This window comes from Herpailurus yagouaroundi, unplaced genomic scaffold, assembly GCF_014898765.1.
Source record: "Herpailurus yagouaroundi ecotype Mexico unplaced genomic scaffold, PumYag 162, whole genome shotgun sequence".
In the NCBI taxonomy this organism is placed as follows: domain Eukaryota; kingdom Metazoa; phylum Chordata; class Mammalia; order Carnivora; family Felidae; genus Herpailurus; species Herpailurus yagouaroundi.
In genome coordinates this window covers 67,838,696-67,858,346 of record NW_024412403.1, presented here as the reverse complement: position 1 = coordinate 67,858,346, position 19,651 = coordinate 67,838,696, and the positions used below count along the sequence as shown (strand labels likewise).

The 19,651-nt window shown below is 35.0% G+C and overlaps 1 protein-coding gene across 10 annotated transcripts in view; it reads right to left on the bottom strand.

Annotated features, from left to right (window-relative positions):
• Positions 1–362: 362 nt before the first annotated feature.
• The window catches only part of STXBP5L (syntaxin binding protein 5L), a 361,520-nt gene continuing 342,231 nt past the window's right edge, over positions 363–19,651 (bottom strand). For all 10 annotated transcript variants that reach the window (XM_040484630.1, XM_040484628.1, XM_040484632.1 and 7 more), the window contains 5 exons: positions 16,324–16,684; positions 10,978–11,143; positions 8,400–8,511; positions 6,509–6,729; positions 363–5,946 (listed from right to left, as the gene is read on the bottom strand). In XM_040484630.1, coding sequence (XP_040340564.1) covers positions 5,905–5,946; positions 6,509–6,729; positions 8,400–8,511; positions 10,978–11,143; positions 16,324–16,684 — 902 coding nt within the window. In that variant the 3' untranslated portion in view covers positions 363–5,904. The remainder of the gene's footprint in view (positions 5,947–6,508; positions 6,730–8,399; positions 8,512–10,977; positions 11,144–16,323; positions 16,685–19,651) is intronic.

Here is a 19,651-nt window from a genome sequence, read left to right as displayed (position 1 = left end):
TAGTTTTACTTGTAATTCACCAAAGGTCTAATCAACATCCTCAAAAATTGACTGTAGAGTCTTCCATAAAAAAGTTACACAACTCCCCAGTTTGAAATTTGGGGAAATTTGGGGTGGCTATTCTACCCTTTGGGATTTATAGACTCTAGCAAAATCTATGAGTTTGGAGAACTTATGTTTAGTCTTTTTGTTTTTTACTTCAAACAAATGTGTTGTACATGCTCCTCCTCTCTGCCTTTTTAAAACAATTATACTTTGCAAAACCATGGCTCAAAGTGTTGCAAATGAAGGTCTTACCTCTGTCCATATTTAATCTTGGCAAAAATGTTTAGTAGTGCATGACATCATAACATAAGAGCATCTATGTACAAACATATACAATTTTATTGATATTTCTACAGACTACAAGAATTTTAAGTATAGTCACAATTGCTGAGTGCAACAGAAAAATAGTAATTTGTCATTTTCTGAAAAGATGCAAAAGTTCTGAAGATGAAAGAAAGATACATCAATGATGTCATCTGTTTCTTATTTCCTAGAATAAAACATCACATAATTAAGTACTAAAAATTATAGGTTATTAGAGATTTTGATTCTGTGTACACTTGTCCATAACCACCACCTAGTTTATATTTTCTGGCTTTGCAGTTAAGAAGCATAGGCCAATACCAGAGGGAGCAGTATGAGAGGAGAGAACTCTCAAGTTTTCTCATTAGGTATTATTGCCTTGGATAGGCAGACTCTCCCTTTTTAAAGGTGAAAGCAGTCTTTCAGGGCACAGATAGTGAGTTACAGACACTCTTCTCCCTTTAAACATGAATCCAATAACCAAGAAAATAAATCCAAGTGGCCCTGGGAGCTAAGCCAGCAATCAAAAAGGAACTGCTCTTCCTTCTTGCTAAGATTTTGTCCAACTATGCAGAAAAGGTACCTAGTACCTATGTCTCCTCCAAATGAAGAATGAATAATAAATTTGGACCTGATTTAGTAAATGATTGTTTTAATTTCCACTATCCTATTACTAAGAATTAGTTTCCACCACTTAGCTTTACATACTGTTGAATTTCTTATTTTTCTTCTGGTGTCTTGTGATGTCACATGTATAAGACAATCAAAACCTAGATGTTTGAATTGGAATAATTAATGGCCAAGTCACATGGGAGAAAATCACAAAGACAGACTTATTTAAAATTAATGGGGCCTTCCATGGTCAGAAATTTGCACAGAACATTTGTTTTGGGTTTCAACACAATAATTATCAACCCAGACAACACTATATCTCTTACATGTTGTCTTCCCTGACCCATCAGAAGTGGGGTTTGGATACCAGCCAAGGTGGACAAATGTTTCTTCCTTAATCGGCCGTAAAGCTGTGTTTGTCAACGTTGGCTAACATTGGAACCATGTTGAGGGCTTTCAAAATTACACGTTTGGTTCCCACTCTGAGAGATTTTGATATAACTGGGAATTTTAAAAGCTCCTTAGGTGATTCTGTTGTACAGCCAAGGTTGAGACTCAGTTCCCTATGTGAATACATAAATAAAAGCAGCCATCTGTGCCTCTGGTTTCTCATCAAAATTTCTTCCACTTAACTCTGGCTCCCATGTCCCTCCCCACCCCAACCCTCTTGTACCAAACTGGCACTTCCTCTCACTTTCCCAAGTATTCTGTATTTTGTCCTTTTAGGGCTATTTTGTATGCAAATATGTACACTAAACTTGCTACACAACCACTACACTCCCTGGAGTGAGCCATCCAGAATACATGACTTACCAGAGTGTTTCTGGCACCTGGATCAGTGTGTATGTGAAGTAGTATGTAGTCAGTAATGGGGTTGGTGTAATAGAGGACATAGGTGAGGAAGCTGTGAAGGCTACCACTTTTCTCCTGAATCACAGCAAGTCCTGATAGAAGTGTCTGACTCCTTTCGGCATTGCCGTCTCTGAAAGTGGTCAAGTTCTAATGTCTTTCCATTGGGCCAGACTTAATCACACAGATATACTGGTGGGTTGTCCCAATGATCCTAAACCAAGGAGAGTATTTTTAGCTTACTTTTCTAGACCTGCTTCATTTTTCCCTTCTGCCAAACGTTTTATAACTATTTCAAAGAACTCATCTTCATCTTCTTCAACCAGCCTTGGGCATAATCTATTTTTTCTTTCTCAAAGTCCTGGTAATCCCTTAATACAAATAACAGATAGATGGTACATTTAATATTTGACACATGGGTCACATAAAAAGGGACTCCAACAGTAAACCTTTTCCTCTTATAATCCTTTAAGATCTTTGAGTAATAGAAAACTGGATTCTGATTTAACTTGAGAATCACTCCAAGGCTATATAAAAGGTTTGACAAATTGTCTTTGTGACTAAAGTATAAGAAAACATCTCCCTTAGTTCTGTCACAATTCTTCCAAAGTTAGATAATGACCCCAATGGTGATTGGGGCACTGAGTCTGAGTCTCAAGTATAAGAAGGAAAGTCAGTAGTCCTGCTTTTGTAGGGGATTAAATGACAAATCAATCATCCTCCCCTCCATACAACAAGGTTAATGGATGATTTCATGGTAGGGGTTATTGCTCACATTATTAAAACCAGGAAAACAAACACTTATAGCTTCTTATTGGTGAATAGAACACAAAGACCCATTTTCTTGTGGGACAGTAAGAAGGGCTTATCTCCTGAAGGATTCATAAGGAGATAAGGTCAACTTAAGAGGCTGTGGTTTTCAAACTTTATCTTCTGATGCCCCCATAGCAGATATAATGTAATTTTGATGACTACTAAGGCTCAGTCATTTTTTCTATCATTGTCCAAGTTACTAGGAGTATTTTTTTGTGTTCCAAGATAGAGGCAAGACATTTAAATAGTAGAGAATAGAGGTGTAAAGAATTACATGGATCAACAGTACTCATTTTCCAAAGATGATGATGATAAGGTTGTGGTGGTGGTTGTAATGGTGTGTGTGTGTGTGTGTGTGTGTGTGTGTGTGTGTGTGTATACACGTGCGCGCGCGCACACATGTCAGTGTAACAGAACAGAAATATTCAAAGAGAAAAATCACATCCACATTAGATTCTTGTTATTGCTGTCTCTTTGAATTATAAAAATACTTCTGATGCAGTAAAACCTCATTGATTTGTATTCCACTAATCAGGAGTTTGGGAGATGAAGTTACCCTTACATTAAGAAAGGGTTTGTAAAAATTATATTGAAAGACATATTTAAACGACTTAAAAGAATTTATTTGTTCAAGCATTTAGAAGCACCTGTTTACTTCCAATTGATGTGCTAATTATAAACGTTTTATCTATTCATTAGAGCCAGAGTTTTAAGCACTTCTGTAAAATGCTATATTGTTCTTTTTCGTGTTTTCTCTGTATGCTTAAAATATTCTGTAATTGTTATTTGTCACCGATTCATATAAGCTTTCTCAAAATAGTATTTTATTGCATATGAACCACACATGTAATTTGGGGTGTAATAATTTATCTTAAGTTATGGTATTTAATTTTATACTATATATTACATAGTCACATTTAATCTGTCTTTAAATAATGTAGAACAGTGGCTCTCAACTGGGAGCAATTTTGGCAATGGCTGGAGACATTATTTTATTCTGGGGTTGCTACTGGCATCTAGTGGATAGAGGCCAGGGTTGTTGCTAACCATCCTACAATGTAAAGGGCAGTCCCACAACGAAGAATTTTCCATTAATAGTGACATTGTTGAGAAACCCAGATGTAGAACAAGTTAAATACAAACTTACTGAGGCCTTCAGAGACAGTCATTGAATTTGATGCCACTTTGGACTGAATTTCATTGTTCCTAAAATAATATTTTGCTCTTTTAGTTTTTTTTTTAAGTTATAGAAATGATAAAGTATCTGTTCAGAAAATCAGAAAAGTGAGTTCTTAAAACTGATGGTACAAATAGTGTACTGCAATATGGCTGCCAATGTTTTCTAAACTCTGATCTCAGGTTTAATATTTTTACTGTATAATCTTATGTATCATGTTTGTATTTCCAAGTTCTGTTACTCTAAGGCTGTTCTCAGGAATGGTGAGATTCATGGAGAAGCTTTTTTGAGAAATTAGGAGAATCCAAGGACTCTGAGAAATGGTTTCTTGGTATACATTTTCTGACTCTATCATCTTTGCTCTTCTCAAAATTACTGAGAGCATTTAAAGAAAGTACCACTTCAAAAAAAAAACCCACTAATAATAAAAAAAAAAATCTAAAAAAAACCTCACAAATAAATACTATTTTGGGCTACTAAAATAACTTGGACTGCAGGAAAATGTGAATTCTTAAACACAAATGCAAATCCAGTAATACCTGGAATAATCAAAATTCAGTAAGACAGACCCATTAATTTTTTAAAAATATTCTTTTCAAAGGAACAACATATTACAGGATGGGTCCTGGAATCTGCATGCATTCATTTTCTATGACTTTTAACTTCCAGAATCATGTTAAATAATGATGGCAAATGTATTCATTTAGCCTCTAGTAGTTCACTGTTAGAGTTATGACAGAGAATGTTTATCATATTAAGGATATTCTTTATTCCACCTTTAAAAGAGTTTTAAATAAGGAATAGGTGTTTGGTGTCTACTGACAGTTTGTGGCTTATAGCCCAGTGAGTGACAAAATTATTGATTTTTGTATAATTAAACTCTCTCTGTATTTCTGTTGTCCATGATGGTGACTAAGGCCAAGATAGCAAAAATTTTATAAAGATTTTCAATAGTAAGTATTGAACCAAAAAGTATTTACTAATGAAAGCCCTTGTTAGTCAGAAATGAAATAAATCAGAATCCCTTTCCCAAAACATTAACTGAGGTTTTACTGAATCATACTGAAGAAAATGACCAGTTTGGTCTGTGAGTGTCAGGCTGCAAGAGCACCTTTGGATTGAAGACCCCACTGGGCTTGAACAGTAATATACTGTGTAATTGGCAGACAAAGATACAAATGGAGCCTTAAAAATATATCACTTTAGAAACTGAAACCAGAGTGTGTGAAATCAGTTCTCAAAGCTAACTGCATTGTTCCTATAATCTAGTTTCCCCAAACTTATCATCAACTCCCCTACAGAGCACAAGCCAGACTGAAAAAATGCTTTGAGGTGACCGAGCCCTAGCTGGTTTATGACTGAAAATAGCAACTTGTTCTGGAGATGATAGAAATGGAAATAATTGTGTTAGGAATGATTTAATATACTGGTAATAATTATGACTGATAACCATGATGATGTAAAATATTATGGAGAGAGAAACATTAATCAGACTGTTGCCATAAGAATTCAATAATGTCATAGTATAATGAAAATTATAGATGAGAAGAAAATTCTGGTTTTCTTTTCTTTTTCAGTTGGGTATGGCAAATGTACTTGAAATACACTGATATCTTCTAATGCAGATTTTTTAAATTGTCAGGTGTGGCCCAATTTATAAAAATAGTTTACCATAAATCTTTTTTTCTTCTGTCACAACATGCTTGTTTTTTTTTTTCTTTTCCTCTTAAGATGTTAATTTATCATGCAAAGATTTTTTTCATTAAGTGCATTAATGCTTTTGTTTGTACAGGATTTTTTCAAATCAGCAGGACTCCCCGTAGTTCCTAAATGTAAATCCTTAGCAAATGACATGCCAAGATGATAGCTCCATTCCACGCTGGGAAAAGGCAAATTCAGCCATGTCTTGGGATTTTAACCAGGTTTCCAGCCTTTGGGTTATACGGTGTCTCTAATAAATTTCCCTTATGATAACTTCAGATGGACTGTAATGGAACATTTTGTAGAAGAAACTGGCTTCTAGCAAGTTGAATAGTGATGCTGGGAATAAATTTGGTTTCCCTGAATAATGGTTTCTCAAAGCAGTCAACAGCTTCTTTAGAAGTTTAGAATTGGTACCATTTCTTATCCTTATATTTCAGCATTAACTGCAAAGAAAAATAGTCACAATAAAATGCTTTTAGAAGTCTTTAAAAGTACTAATCAAAGCAAGTTCATACTGAGCTAATCATGCATATCTAACTAAATTGCAAAATTTATATAACTTCATTTTTTGAAATAAGGTGCATATGAGAAAGATTTTTAAAAAATAATCAAGCTGTAAAGACTCAGCTGATTTTTAATGATTGAAGCAAAAAGTAGTGTGTGGATTCTTGCTTCTTGTGCCCCTCACCTTTTTTTGCTTGAGAGGGAATCATGTAATGTACCTAAGCACCTTTCTAGTAGCAGGTGCACAATACAGATACGATGTATCAGAGCCAATGAATATTTTTCTTTTAAATTATCTCCTAAGGTAAAGCAGTATTACTATAGTACTTAAAAACATTTTTCTTCCAAATACTGGGGGAATTACAATACTTATAATGAGATTCAAGCTACCTTGGCTCTCACACAGGATTACTTACGGTGGCATCTGTTTGGGTTTTCTCGTGGGGGACCTGAATGTTTAAAGCTATTGCTGTGTAAAGATGCCTATATTAAGCAGCTTACCTCATGTGCATGTTTGGAAAATGCTTCCGCACTGGTCATCATGCCTGCAGTTTTCTCCTCCAGCTCTCCTAGCCTCTGTCCTCTCTCATCAAGTGCGATCCGGGCTCGAGTCAGCTCTCCCATCACCCCTCCGGCCGCACCTTTCATCCCTTCTATACCACCTGGGCCAGGAATGTGTTGTGCAAGGCTGCGCGATGCTTTTCCTGCTGAAGCTTCCCCAACTGGGAGTTCAAGCCATAGCAATTAAAAACACATTGTCAGTAATTCAAATAATTATAATCAAGCTTATCACCAAAGTACTTACATTAAATTCTATCATCATAATTCTCATATAGAGAGAGGTATACTTGGTTCTATCACAGACATGTATTTGGAGATGTTAGCATTTATCCACCTATGAAAGAGATTGAGACTGCGAGGTAACTGTGTTGTTACTGCCTGTCTTCGTGTGTATGTGTATGTGTGTATGTGGGTTCCATGCAATATGGCATCACTGCCCTTCTTGACACTGCTGAATCAGTTGCTCACAATATAGGCGATTTCATATTTAACCCATATTAGGATCGTTCCAATCTTAGGCCAGTTCATTTGTTTAAACTTCTGCCCAAGTCTTCATTCCTACCATCTCTGCTCATCTTGCTGTCATCCTCTGTAGGCCTCAGTTGTTACTGTTTTAAATTGTGTGTTGGGGGGAAGTAAAATACTAGAGAACAGGGTCTATGCCTGATGGACACGAGCATACATATGTTGAAATTCTGTTCCTTTATAAAAGGATAATAGTTTCTCTACCATTTACAAAGTTCAGTTTAATTTGAATGAATTTTAAGGAAGTTTTTTATTGAAAGACAGCTATCTTGGTAGAAATTTGGTGAGCATTCTCAAGGATGTAACATTAGGCATGGAATTAAGATCTATTTTTTTTTTTTTAATAAGAGACTTACTGAGACACAATTCACATACGTTATATACCACAGTTCAGTGGTTTTCAGTGTACTGACAGAGTCATGCAGCTACCACTACTATCTAATTTTAGTACATTTTCATTACTCCAAAAAGTTTAAACTCTGTGCCCATTAGCAGTCACTCCCTGATCCGTCCTTGTCCCAGTGCCTGGCAACCACTATATGCTTTATGTCTGTATGGATTTGCCTATTCTGGACATTTCATGTAAGTGGAATCATATAATACATGGTTTTTTTTTGTCTTCCTTCTTTAACTTAACATGGTGTTTTCAAGTATCATTCATGTTGTAGCATGTATCAAACTTCATTTGTTTTTATGGCTGAAAAATATTCCATCATATGGAGGCATCTAGATCTTCTGCTTGGTTAAAAATTCAAGAGAAAAGGAGTTTTGATCTGCAAGACTAAATAGTGGTGAGATATTCTGGAAAACACATTTTTCTTTCTGAAAATGTTCCCTAGTATCTTTCTACTCCTTTTCAATTATTGTTTGTCAGAGTTTCACTGGAAGAATTTTAAAGTAATTTATTCTGTAGCATTGATAAGCCTTGTGTTCTGGATAAAGAATCTGTTTCCCAGCAGTGGTTTCAAGGTAGCAGATCCATAAACATTTTTTCCAGAATTCAGTAACTGAGTATCTTCACCTGCCTCGTGCATATGATCTACTTGCAAATGACATATTTATTAGCTTACTAATTATTTGTATGAATTGCATGCAGTATATTTATTAAACTATTTCCTAATATTAAGTAACCAATTTTATTCATATTTGGTAAAAAATAATTTTCAAGATACAGAAGCAAAAAACCCTAGTCTAGAATTTGAGATCACATATTATATTAAGTTACACACACACACACACACACACACACACACAGAAACAGGTCTTCTTTTTTGTGATACAGCTTCATAATCAGGAGTTTACTCACAGAGCTCTTCTCTGTCAAATGTCTGTCCACTTCCACCAAAGAGTCCCTTGAGAAAGCCTCTATTTTGAGCTTCTGGTGTCTCTATGGGAATAAACAAATCTCCTAGCATGTCCTGCATCAAATTCAAACAAAAAATCATTAGAGTAACTAAAAATAAATTAATAATAATTAATAATAATAATAATAATAAAACATTGTGGAATGTTAAAGCACATAATGAAAAGACAATCTGCTTTCCATATATTTTCCTGGTGATTTTTGCTTTCCTCCCAGTTTTCTCTCTGGCATTTCTTTCTCCACCTCCTTTTCCTTCCCTTCTCCTGTAATTGACATCTTTAAATTTTCATTTTTATGTCCTCTTCTCTTCTCCCCTTTACAGTTAGTTAGAAAGCATGAGAAGCAATATATTTACCCTAGGATTAATCTCCACCTGATCAGTGACTCACAATCTGGACTGCTTTTCCTTTTTCAATTACTATAGCCTCTTTCCTGTCTGAACCCCCTTCCTGAACTAAGCATGGACTAACCTATGAAGTAGGAAGCCTTTGGGAGTATGTGGAGGAAGTTTGGATTTATTTTTATATGAAGTACAAAATTAGGAAATGATTCAAGATAAATGAGTCAAAATAGGCAGCATAGTGAGACACAGTTGTTTTCAATATCTGATGTGCTTTAGAATGACTGGAGAAATACCTTGTTAGAAATACAGGTGCTTGAGCTTCATTTCATACATATTAAATCAGAACCTACATAAATGTTCTTTGGTTATCTATATTTTTAGTGTGCTCTTCAGGTCTTTCTGAAGCAGACCAAAATTTGAGAATCATTGGTATGGAGGAAGGAACTTCAACCAAAAGTCAAGAGATGTGTGACCTAATATCAGTTTGTCCATGAACCTGCAGCGTGACTTTCTCTCACCTCTTCTCACCAGACCTGCACTCTTCCTCCTGGATCCCTTCTCTTTGGAAGTGGCAGCACCATTTACTTAGCCAGAAACCCAGGGATAATTATTAATCCCTTCCTTTCCCTCACTGCTATATCTAATAACCTTCCAATCCAACTGATTACACTCTTACTATTAAATCTGCTAACTTCTCTCCATTCTCACTGCTAGCTCCCTTATTTTAAGCCACTGTTATTTTTGGCCTTAATTATTAAAAAAAAACACCTCCTAATTGTTCTCTCAAATTCTTCAAAACTATATGTAACCAGAATATTAGTTTTAATAAACAAATTTGCTAAACCTTTTCCATGACTTCCTGTTCCCCTTGGGATAAATGCCAGATTCCTTAAGGAGCTTACAGGGTGCTCCAAGATCTACTTTTGAATAATTCCCCAGTACTATCCCTCCACCCTTTTCACTAACTGCAGTTTATTGGCAGTTTCCTGAACCTCTGGAATTTTTGCATGACACTACTCTGCCGAGAATATCATATCCTTTTCCATTCCCAGCCACCCATCCCTATAGATGACTCTTATTCATCCTTTACAACCTTGTTCTAATTAGCCCTCCCTGCTATCCCATAACCCAGGGGCCCCTGTTCCATGTCTCCTCAGCTCTGGCACAGCCACATATAGACAGTCTTTTTCTGTCAGACAGAGTGCCGTGCTTGTCTGTTGACTTATCTTCCTCCACACTAGCAGGTAGAGACTTGTATCTTAACTAGAACCTAGCCAAGTACCAGGCATATGGTAACCACTCAACAAGCATTCGCTGAGTAACAATAATAGGAACATTATTATTTATTTTTAAAACATACTATATTCCAGGCACTGGGCTCAGTTCTTGACTTAATTCTCATGACAGTGTTCCAAGGCAGAGCATACAGGTTGGTTAAGCAAAATTCCCAAAGTTATACAAGTGGGCAAAATACAACTTAAATAGTTCAGAGCTTATACTTTCAACCTCTCTATTAAAATGGATGGGTTTTAGTTTTCTGTTTTGTAAAATAAAGGGGCTGAACCAATTAAATCTCTAAGATGCTCTTCTGTAACCACTTTTAGGTTATCTAAGGTTTGATAAGCTTTTATATTTATTTTGTTTCAAAGCTCTGCTCACTGCTATGATAAAACACAAATGCCCAATACTAACCCACAGGATATGTATTTATTTTGTATGGCTCTTAAAATTTAGACTTCTTTTTTTAAAAAGTCCATGAACTCCCTGAATTGTATGCAAGATTTTTGCGTGCACGTGCATAGTCCCCACCTTGGAGGGAGAGTTTATAATCTTACAGGGGATTCTCCATAGTAAAAAAAACAAAAAACAAAAAACAAAAAACAAAACAAAACAAAAAAAAACCAATAAAATGACCAAACAAAAACTCAACCCTTAATATGTATGATCTTTGCATATTCCCCATCAGTCCCCCTCTTTCTTTCTTTCTTTCTTTTTTTTTTTCTGTGTATAACTACACCCACACTAAACTTGACAGGGTCACAATGATGAACATATATTCAAAACATCTAGGGAAGGCATATTTATTACCTGCCCCAATAATATTTAGCTATTAGATATCTCTCTCATTCTCTTTTTACAACCATATCCAATGTGTATTCATAAATGTGCCTGACCTACCTGTAGATTATCACACATCTCTTGGCTGTATGTTAACCGCTGAATTTCAGTAGGAGAGACGAGGTATAACGCTTGGCCTTCATTGGTAAAACAAAATGTCCGTGCTATCCTCATGTCTGTCAGTGGCAAATAATTAACATCCAACATTGGGCGAAGACTAGGTAGGCTGAATGGAAAAAAGCAAATCCACATTTCATATTCACGTTGTTAGAAGCTTTCATTTCTCTGTGTAAAATGTACAGTTCCTTACATAAAAACATTTATTTTTATACCACTATTTAATGTTTGTTTCTTTTTATTCTCTTGAAGTCTCTGATAAAAAAAACTAAGACTTTGACATAAAATTATATACACACAAAAAATTATGGGCCTGGTTCCTTCTCTTAATCCACACAGATACTTAGCAAATATGTTTGAAGGGTGGATTAAATGTAGTGGCCAGCAATTTCAGAATACACTCTGCAGCATTTCACAGGTTCCTACAACCAAAGGTTGCAGTCTTTGGTTATGGGAGAAACATCACCACTAGAAAGTACTTGGTCTACTGTCTCCTTTTAAGGCAAAACTCCTGAGTCTGAGGAGGTTATGCACTGATGAAGACATGGAATGGATCCAGTTCACTGTGCCTGGCCATGGAGTGGCTTTGCTCCCCATTCCTCTACTCCCTCTACACACAGGAAATAAAAATTACCTATGACTTAGGACATCTGCAGTGAAGGCATGCTTAGTAAATAAACATGGTTAGGGCTGTACGGGAATGAGAATAAGTTATAAATAATAGATCAGAATTAGGCATATCTAAATGAATACCACTCATCTCCAGTGTCTTACCAAATAGCTATAATCTTATCCTTATGTGGTAGCCCCAAATTTTGCTTAAATATTCATCAGAATGTCCCTTTGGATATGGCCACAAGAGCCAGTTTTGCAAACTACTGAAGAAACTGGTCTCATTGCTTTTAAATTACACCTCTAATACCAAAAGGATAAAAAGAGACTTGTCATTAAATCTCCAGCTTTCAAATTGTTCAACTGATTCTGGTGTGCAGGATGATTTTAAATTATCCCAGATCATAAAACCAGTACCTTCAAAAAAACCTACTTATTTCTCTTATGAAAGTAGTTTGTTATTACAAGTTAAGCCCTAGAACTTTACAATATAGAATGGGATCTGAAATGTGCACAGTTGGAAAAAGCTTTCCATGAGGTTCTGGCACTATGTCGTCCGATATGGCAGCCAGTAGCTACATATGGTTATTGAGCAGTTGATATGTGGTTTGCATGAACTGAGGTATTCTCTAAGTGTAAAATATGTACTGGATTTCAAAGACTTAATATGTTATGACATTTCAAGTAATTGAGGTCTTTAGGCTGTGAGCCAAAACAAACCCGGTTAAACAGACTTCCATGCTAGATTCTGTCAAATTAATGGGTGGCGGTGGGGAAGGGATTCCAATGGACTTTTCTGATAAGCTACATTGTTTATGTAGCATAATAAAAGTAGCGAAGAAAACAAAAATGGTTTAATTACTTCAGGTTGGAAATGGCAAAAAGTAATTTACTTGCTAAGAACCAGGAACCAAGTGCTTTTAAAGTTGAAAAAATAGATTTTTTTCTGTGCAGGGACACTTTATAAGGAAATAGTATCACGTAACTAACAATGGTTTTCACTAAAAGCCCAGTTTGAGAACACATTTATAGATACGACTCTTGTATCCCTTTCTACTACTTTCTAGGTTTGGGTACATTAGCATGTAAGCAATCAGCTACCTGCCAACTATCAGAAAACTAGGTCCTGAGAAGAATGGACTCAGTAGAGTTAATTTCTGATAGGATCTGGAAATATCTAGGAAAATACTTAGCATGGGAAGATGATCAAAGTCAGGAGCATGCCAATTTGAAGGATTCAGTTCTTCAAGCTACATATTATATATATTACTAAAATCATCCCAAGGTAATTTCCTTCCAAATATTTTTGAGATCCTCAAGAACACATGAAGATTTTCCACTAGGACATAATATTAAAGTAGCCATTACCATGTAAAGCAGTTTTTACATAGAGCAGAGGAAGACAGAGATAGTATCTTAATTCTCCTGTTGCCATGACTCCTGCTGTTTTTTAAACTCTCTATTTTTCATTTTTCAAGCCATTTCCCTCCTGATAAATGTAGATGGCAGCACATATTTATTTAAATGGAAATTAATTTTCAGATATACTCAGTATCATTTGAGAAAACGAGACTCACTAAAATTTTGCAAAAACAAGGTAAGTAATCACTACCAAACTAAAAATTTCAATTGTGACAACAGTTTAACGTCTTTTAACTTAAAAGAAAAATTTTGAGTGACTAAATGTGAGCTTGGGGAGGAGAGGGTATGTGTGATACACATTTTTTTTTCCCTCAAAACTAAGGCATGTCTAGGAGTTAAGTCCTCATTTTCAAACAAGACTGGAATGATTTTCATGACAAATACTGAAAAATAGTTTGAGAAAGAGAAACAGAAACAGAGAAACAGAGACAGAACCAGAAATATCTAAGAGAATGAGTAGACAGTAAATGATTTTTTTTTATTTTTTTAAACTTTATGTAGCTACTTTTCCTTGGCTTACATGTCTCTTCTATTAAAGAAAATCTAACAATGAAAACACTCTCGAAAGCCAAGTTTTGCTCTTGAACTACTTTCCTGTCCCTCATCTATCTTTTTACCTAAAAGTTTCCTGAAAAAATAATCTATACCAGGGGTTGGCATTTATTAAAGAGCCAGATAGTAAATATTGTAGGCTTTGTAGGCCATATAGTCTAACTACTCAACTCTGCCTTGTCATGCAAAAGCAGCTAGACAATATGTAAACAAATGGGTGTGGCTGTGTTCCAAAAACTATTTATGAACATTGAAATTTTAATTTCATGTAATTTTCACATATTATGAAATATTCTGATTTTTTTCAACATTTTAAAATGTAAAATCCATTCTTAGCTTGCCAGCTGTACAATATCAGATTACAGGAAGGGCAGGATAGATATGGCCTGTTGGCTGTAGTTTGTCAACTTTTGATCTATACCACTGTCTCTTTCTCCATTGAAAATTTTGTTTTTGCCTCCACTATGCTTCTAAGATTTGTTTTGCAAGGATCACTGATACCCTACTAGTTGCCAGGCCAGACCTAGTGTTTTTTCTTCTACTCAAATTCTTTGGCCTCTCTGCTATATCTGACTACCTCTTGACGTTTTCTTGGTGGTCTTCTATTTTTGTTTGGATACTCTTCTATCCTTTTTATTTCACGAAGTTATTCTTCTCCTTTTCCTATATCTCTGATGACTTCTTCTCAATATCCTCTGCTGGATTTTGTTTTTATTTTACTACATAAATATAGAGATATCCCCAAGTTTTTGTACCCAGATCAGTCTATTTCTCCGTTCTTTTTATACTATCTTCTTTGATGATCTCATTCACTGCTGTAACTTTCACTAATGCATTTATATAGATGACTAACAGAGCTGGATCTTCCATATTTTTCTAACAGTCCAAACCTAAAATTGCTTGCCAAACTTCTGTGGGATCACTTAAAAACACCTCATATTCCAAGAATTCATTCTCAAATTTCTCATTTTCAGCTTTTCCAAATTCTCTTATTTCCTGTTTTAATGACGTCGCTGCTACCCAGGTTCATTAAATATTTTCAGTTAAATTCTCTTCTAATCCTGTGATTTAATGGCCTCCATTACCTTTCACAATCAGTTTTATATTTAGCAAGTTTTCCTCAATTATCCCTCACATCTGTTTCCACCTTGCTTTTGAGATAGCTAAAACTTTAGTTCAGAAGACCATTTCAAGCTCTTCCTTTATATGTATTTCCCGATGTATAGCTAGAGAAAGTTAAATTCAGCTTTAAAAACAGTATTTCCTATTAACTGATTAATATCAAACTCATTAGCCTGCCATTACAGGTCCTCAATAATTTACCCCAATCTTTCTCTCCAGTTTACTTTCCTCCCAACATCTTGTATTTAATAACATATACCAACTATCTCGTGACTTTGATTCTGAGAACTTAGTTTGTGACTAGAAGATTCAATCCTATATTTCCTCTGTTGGAATATACATGTTCATTGTGTTATCATTATTTGTGTATCTGTCTTATCTCCCCAATTTGATAGTAAGCTTTTTAAGGATTAGGACTATGTTTTTACTAATTTTTATATCTTTCATAGGCCTAGTATAATGCTTAACTGTCTCAATGATTTTTAGAACCAGGTGATGTATTAAAATGAATGACAGTGACTTCTACATAGGTTATATTTATTAAATGTTTGTTGAATTCATACAATAACTAGGTAATTAATTTTGTGTCTCATGAATTTTATTCTAGTTTACTAACAGTATAATGAAATCTCTCAGCTGATAGCACATTATTAAGGTTGTCAAAGGGCATAAACTTACAGTTATAAGATTAATACCTTCTGGGGGTCTAATGTACAGCATGGTGACTCATAGTTAACAATACTGTATTGTATACTTGATTGCTAGAAGATTAGATCTTAAACTTCTCACCACACACACACACACAAATGTAACTATGTGAAGTGATGGATGTGTTAACTAATGTTATTGTGGTAGTCATATATATATGTATATATATATATATATATACACACACACATACACACACATAGAGTGAAATTACTATTATATATATATATTGTGTGTGTGTGTGTGTATATAATCATTGTGCTGTATACCTTAAACTTATACAGTGTTATATTTCAGTTGTAGTGATGACTTTTAGTATACTGTTCAGTGCTGGTCTCACTTTTTCCTAGACTTATAACCTGAGGTGATTTAAACTTTAATTTATTAACATATGTAAAATGGAGGATGCAAATAATACTTTGTTTTCCTATGTTCTGCAGAAACCATAAGGATCAAATTAAATTCTGTATGTAAAATACTTATGTGGACTATAAAACATAGTAAAAGTAAGTTAATTTCTTTTCCTTATAGCTTATTCATTTTTATATTTCATGACTAGCATAGTATATGGGAGGTACATATGTTCAATAAATGCTTGAATTGTGTGAATGACCAGAAAAATCAGTCTTTCCTTAGATTCCTTGAAATCAATTAAAATATATGTATTTCATTCAGAATGCAAAGCATTTTTAACAAAAAAAATTAAAAAAAAACCAGAGTTTCTTCAAATTGTCAAACAATAAAACATTCACAAACATAATGAAAGAATGATCTCAGTTTGCTTCTTGATTGCACATTACACATATACTTTTCAAAATTGTACCTTATTCACACTGTTGTGATTACCAGACAATTTATAAAGAAGGCAAGTACCTCATTATCATGATATGCCCATTGGCACAAAAGCATGCCAAACAGGCACTGTTACACATGACCACCACATCTGCTTGCAGTATAAAAGATGTCTCCGTGATGTTATGAACATAAAGACAAGTCTGAGAAGGCAGTGAGAAGACTTTGGCTTGTTTTTCTGAGCAGATTACTGTATACTGATGATCTCCTGTTTCTTGGGATGGAGAGGGGTAGTTCATGATCAGTTTCCTTCTCCAAGATTTTTCATTTTCATCTATGTTGTTTGGATCCCTCCAAACTTCATATGGCGGTTGCATTAATCCACCAGTTCGGTCCATACAGGAGAATGTTAGCACAGCTCCTTTCAGTGAGAGGAATGTACCTATAAAAACAATTTCATATCACTGGCATGTGAAATTCTTTCTAAAACAGCTGTTATTCACGGGCAATAAATGCTTTATATTATAATTATTTATAATTTATAGTGCCACAATATTGCAGTAATATACATAAATCAGTAGATTTGCGAGTTCATCAGTTGCAATAACTTGGAAACATAGAATGTTAGATCTAAAAGGGGCCTAAGACATCAACTTGTCAAACCCTTGCATTTTATTATTTATTTACTTTTAAGATTTTATTTTTAAGTAGTCTCTACACCCAATGTAAGGCTCAAACTTACCAAGATCAAGAGTCACATACACCCTACCAACTGAGCCAGCCAAGCACCCAAATCCTTTCATTTTATTAATGAGAAGATGGAGGCCCAGATTTGGGCCATGTCAGATGGCAGGTTGGTTGTTGAGCCTGGACTAAAATTCACATTTCCTAATTTCTAATCCAGTATTCTTTTGCTATACTATATAGTCTCCCTTAAAATCCTTTTTTTAAAAGCAAATTTTAGAACATTTATAATTTTCATTTATTGAAATAACTCCAACTGAAAAAAATCATGCCATCTGATTCTATTTCCTTATTTCTTAGGCTCATTTACTAGAAAACGGTTTCTTCTTCTGAAATTGAACACCTGGAATAAATTTCATGAAATTTTGACATATAGAGTTCATACTAGCAATTTTGATTGTATTAGAAAAAAAAAAACTTCCTTTGGCTCTTATGCAGGCTTATGCATGTTTATATAGAAAAGAAGTTTACTCACCTGGATTCTCCAAGTTTGAATATCCATGCCAAATTATTACCTATGGGCTATTTTTACCAGTCCAGGATATTATAAACAGGATATTATAAAACTTGGGAGGCAACTTGTGACAGATTGACTTTGGGACATTACCAGACTCCTGTAAGCAATGCCCAAGAGCTTTTTTTTCCTTTGTCCTCTGACATCATGTAGAGAGAGTAAGGGGATTAACCTAGGCTAATATTGCCTCAAAAGTGTACATATGACAGACACTTGTAAAAGGAAGGATAATAAATATACATTCCATTTAAAGTACTTTATAACTTAAAGTGCTTAATCAAATTTAAAATAACGTATTTAGATGATTTAACATCCCATTTGTGTTTTAAAATCCACTTTAAAAAGAAGAATTTTGCAAATGTCCTACAAGGGAACTGAAGAAGTTAGGAGAGCAGGGTTTGGGCACTTCATCAAGGAATAAAAGAACAGCTCTCCCCGTGTCCCCGCCCCCCCCCCCCCCCCCCCCCCCGGGGGGATTTCCAAAGCTATGACAAGTGATTTAATTAGAATTCATCTAGGATTCATTCTTCTATAAAGCCACATTTCCTTAATTACCTGTCATGGGATAACTCTTCTAATTATAAATATCTTAGCACCCTCAATTTAGAGATACCCTAAGGTAGGTTAAAAAGATAAGAAATCTACATTTTGGAAGCCATTTTACTTATACCTGATGCTTACAAACTGTCAGCATCAAAATGACAATTTCTCAATAATCTGCCCTTGCCAAAACAGCTGCTTTGTCTCCTAATTTGTGATAAAAAAAAAAAATGCTTTGATTATATTCTGTCCATTAGGTTTATACAGGGTTTAAGTTTTTTCAAATATGTATTATTAATCTTTATGACTTGCCCTTAATCTTTCCTAACTTAAAAAAAAAAAAAAAAAAACCTTAAAGTCCAAATTGTAAGCCACTACTATTTCAGAAATACACTTCATTGCAAAGTAAGCTTAAATTTAAGGTCCTGTATAATAAGATCTTCACAGTTCAGTTAAATAATTTACCACACAAGTAATTAGGACTTTCCTCTTGAAGGAGGTCTCACTGGCTGGAAGTATACCTTACTCCAGCTTTCCACAATGGCAGCCTACCCTACTACAACCTTCACTTATATTTATTGAGGACTTACTATGTGTTCTAGGTTCTGTTTTAGGGAATATAATAGTGACTAAAACAGAGATAAATCTCTACTTTCCTAGAGTTTATTTTAGATGATAGAGATAGACCATATATGATAACTAAGTATATATATTTGAGATATTAGACACTGATAAATACTAAGGAAAAAATAAAGCAGGAAAGGAGATAAGAACTCTAGGGAAAAGGTATGATTACATTTTAATAGAGTAGAAGGTGTTACAGATTAAATGTTTCTACCTCTCCCCTCTCTCAAATTCTTAGGTTGAAGACTTAACCCCTAGTGTGGATGTACTTGGAGATGGGGCCTCTAAGGTTAAATGAGGCCATAGGGTAGGGCCATGATCTGATAGAATTAGTGTCCTTAAAACAAGAGACACCAGAGTTTGTTCACTCTTTCTGGACACAGAAGAAACACTATGAGAACACAGTGTACAGGCAGCTGTCTACAACTCAAAGAGAGAGCTCTCACCAGATACCAACACTGCTGGGACACTGGTTTGGGATTTTCAGTCTGCAGAAGTGTGAGAAAATAAATTTCTGTTATTTAAGCCACCCTCTCTGTGGTATTTTGTTATGGTGTCTTGAGCAGACTAATATAGAAGAGAAGGCTTCTTTGCTTCATACTGTGAGAATCAGGACTCAGGAAACCAGCACAAAATGCTGATATACTGACTACTGGTCAGATATCTGATTATCTTTCATCTCTGAACCAGGAGTCTGTTATCTTCTATCAACATTCATAAAACTGGAAACCTAACTTTATTAGCTTGCAAATAAAGTAAAATCTCAAACTCTTTTCAGATCTTGACTTTCTAGAGCAGCAAAGGGCAGACTTAGAGATGATGAGATCAGAGAGATCAGAGATGGATCCAGTTATAAAGGGTCTTGTAGAACACAGTAAAGACTCAGACTTTTACCTGGTATAAGGAAGATTCCGAGAATAGAGTGATGTAATCTAATTTTCATTTAAGATGATCACTCTTTCTGCTGGCCATATTCCAAAGGGAGAA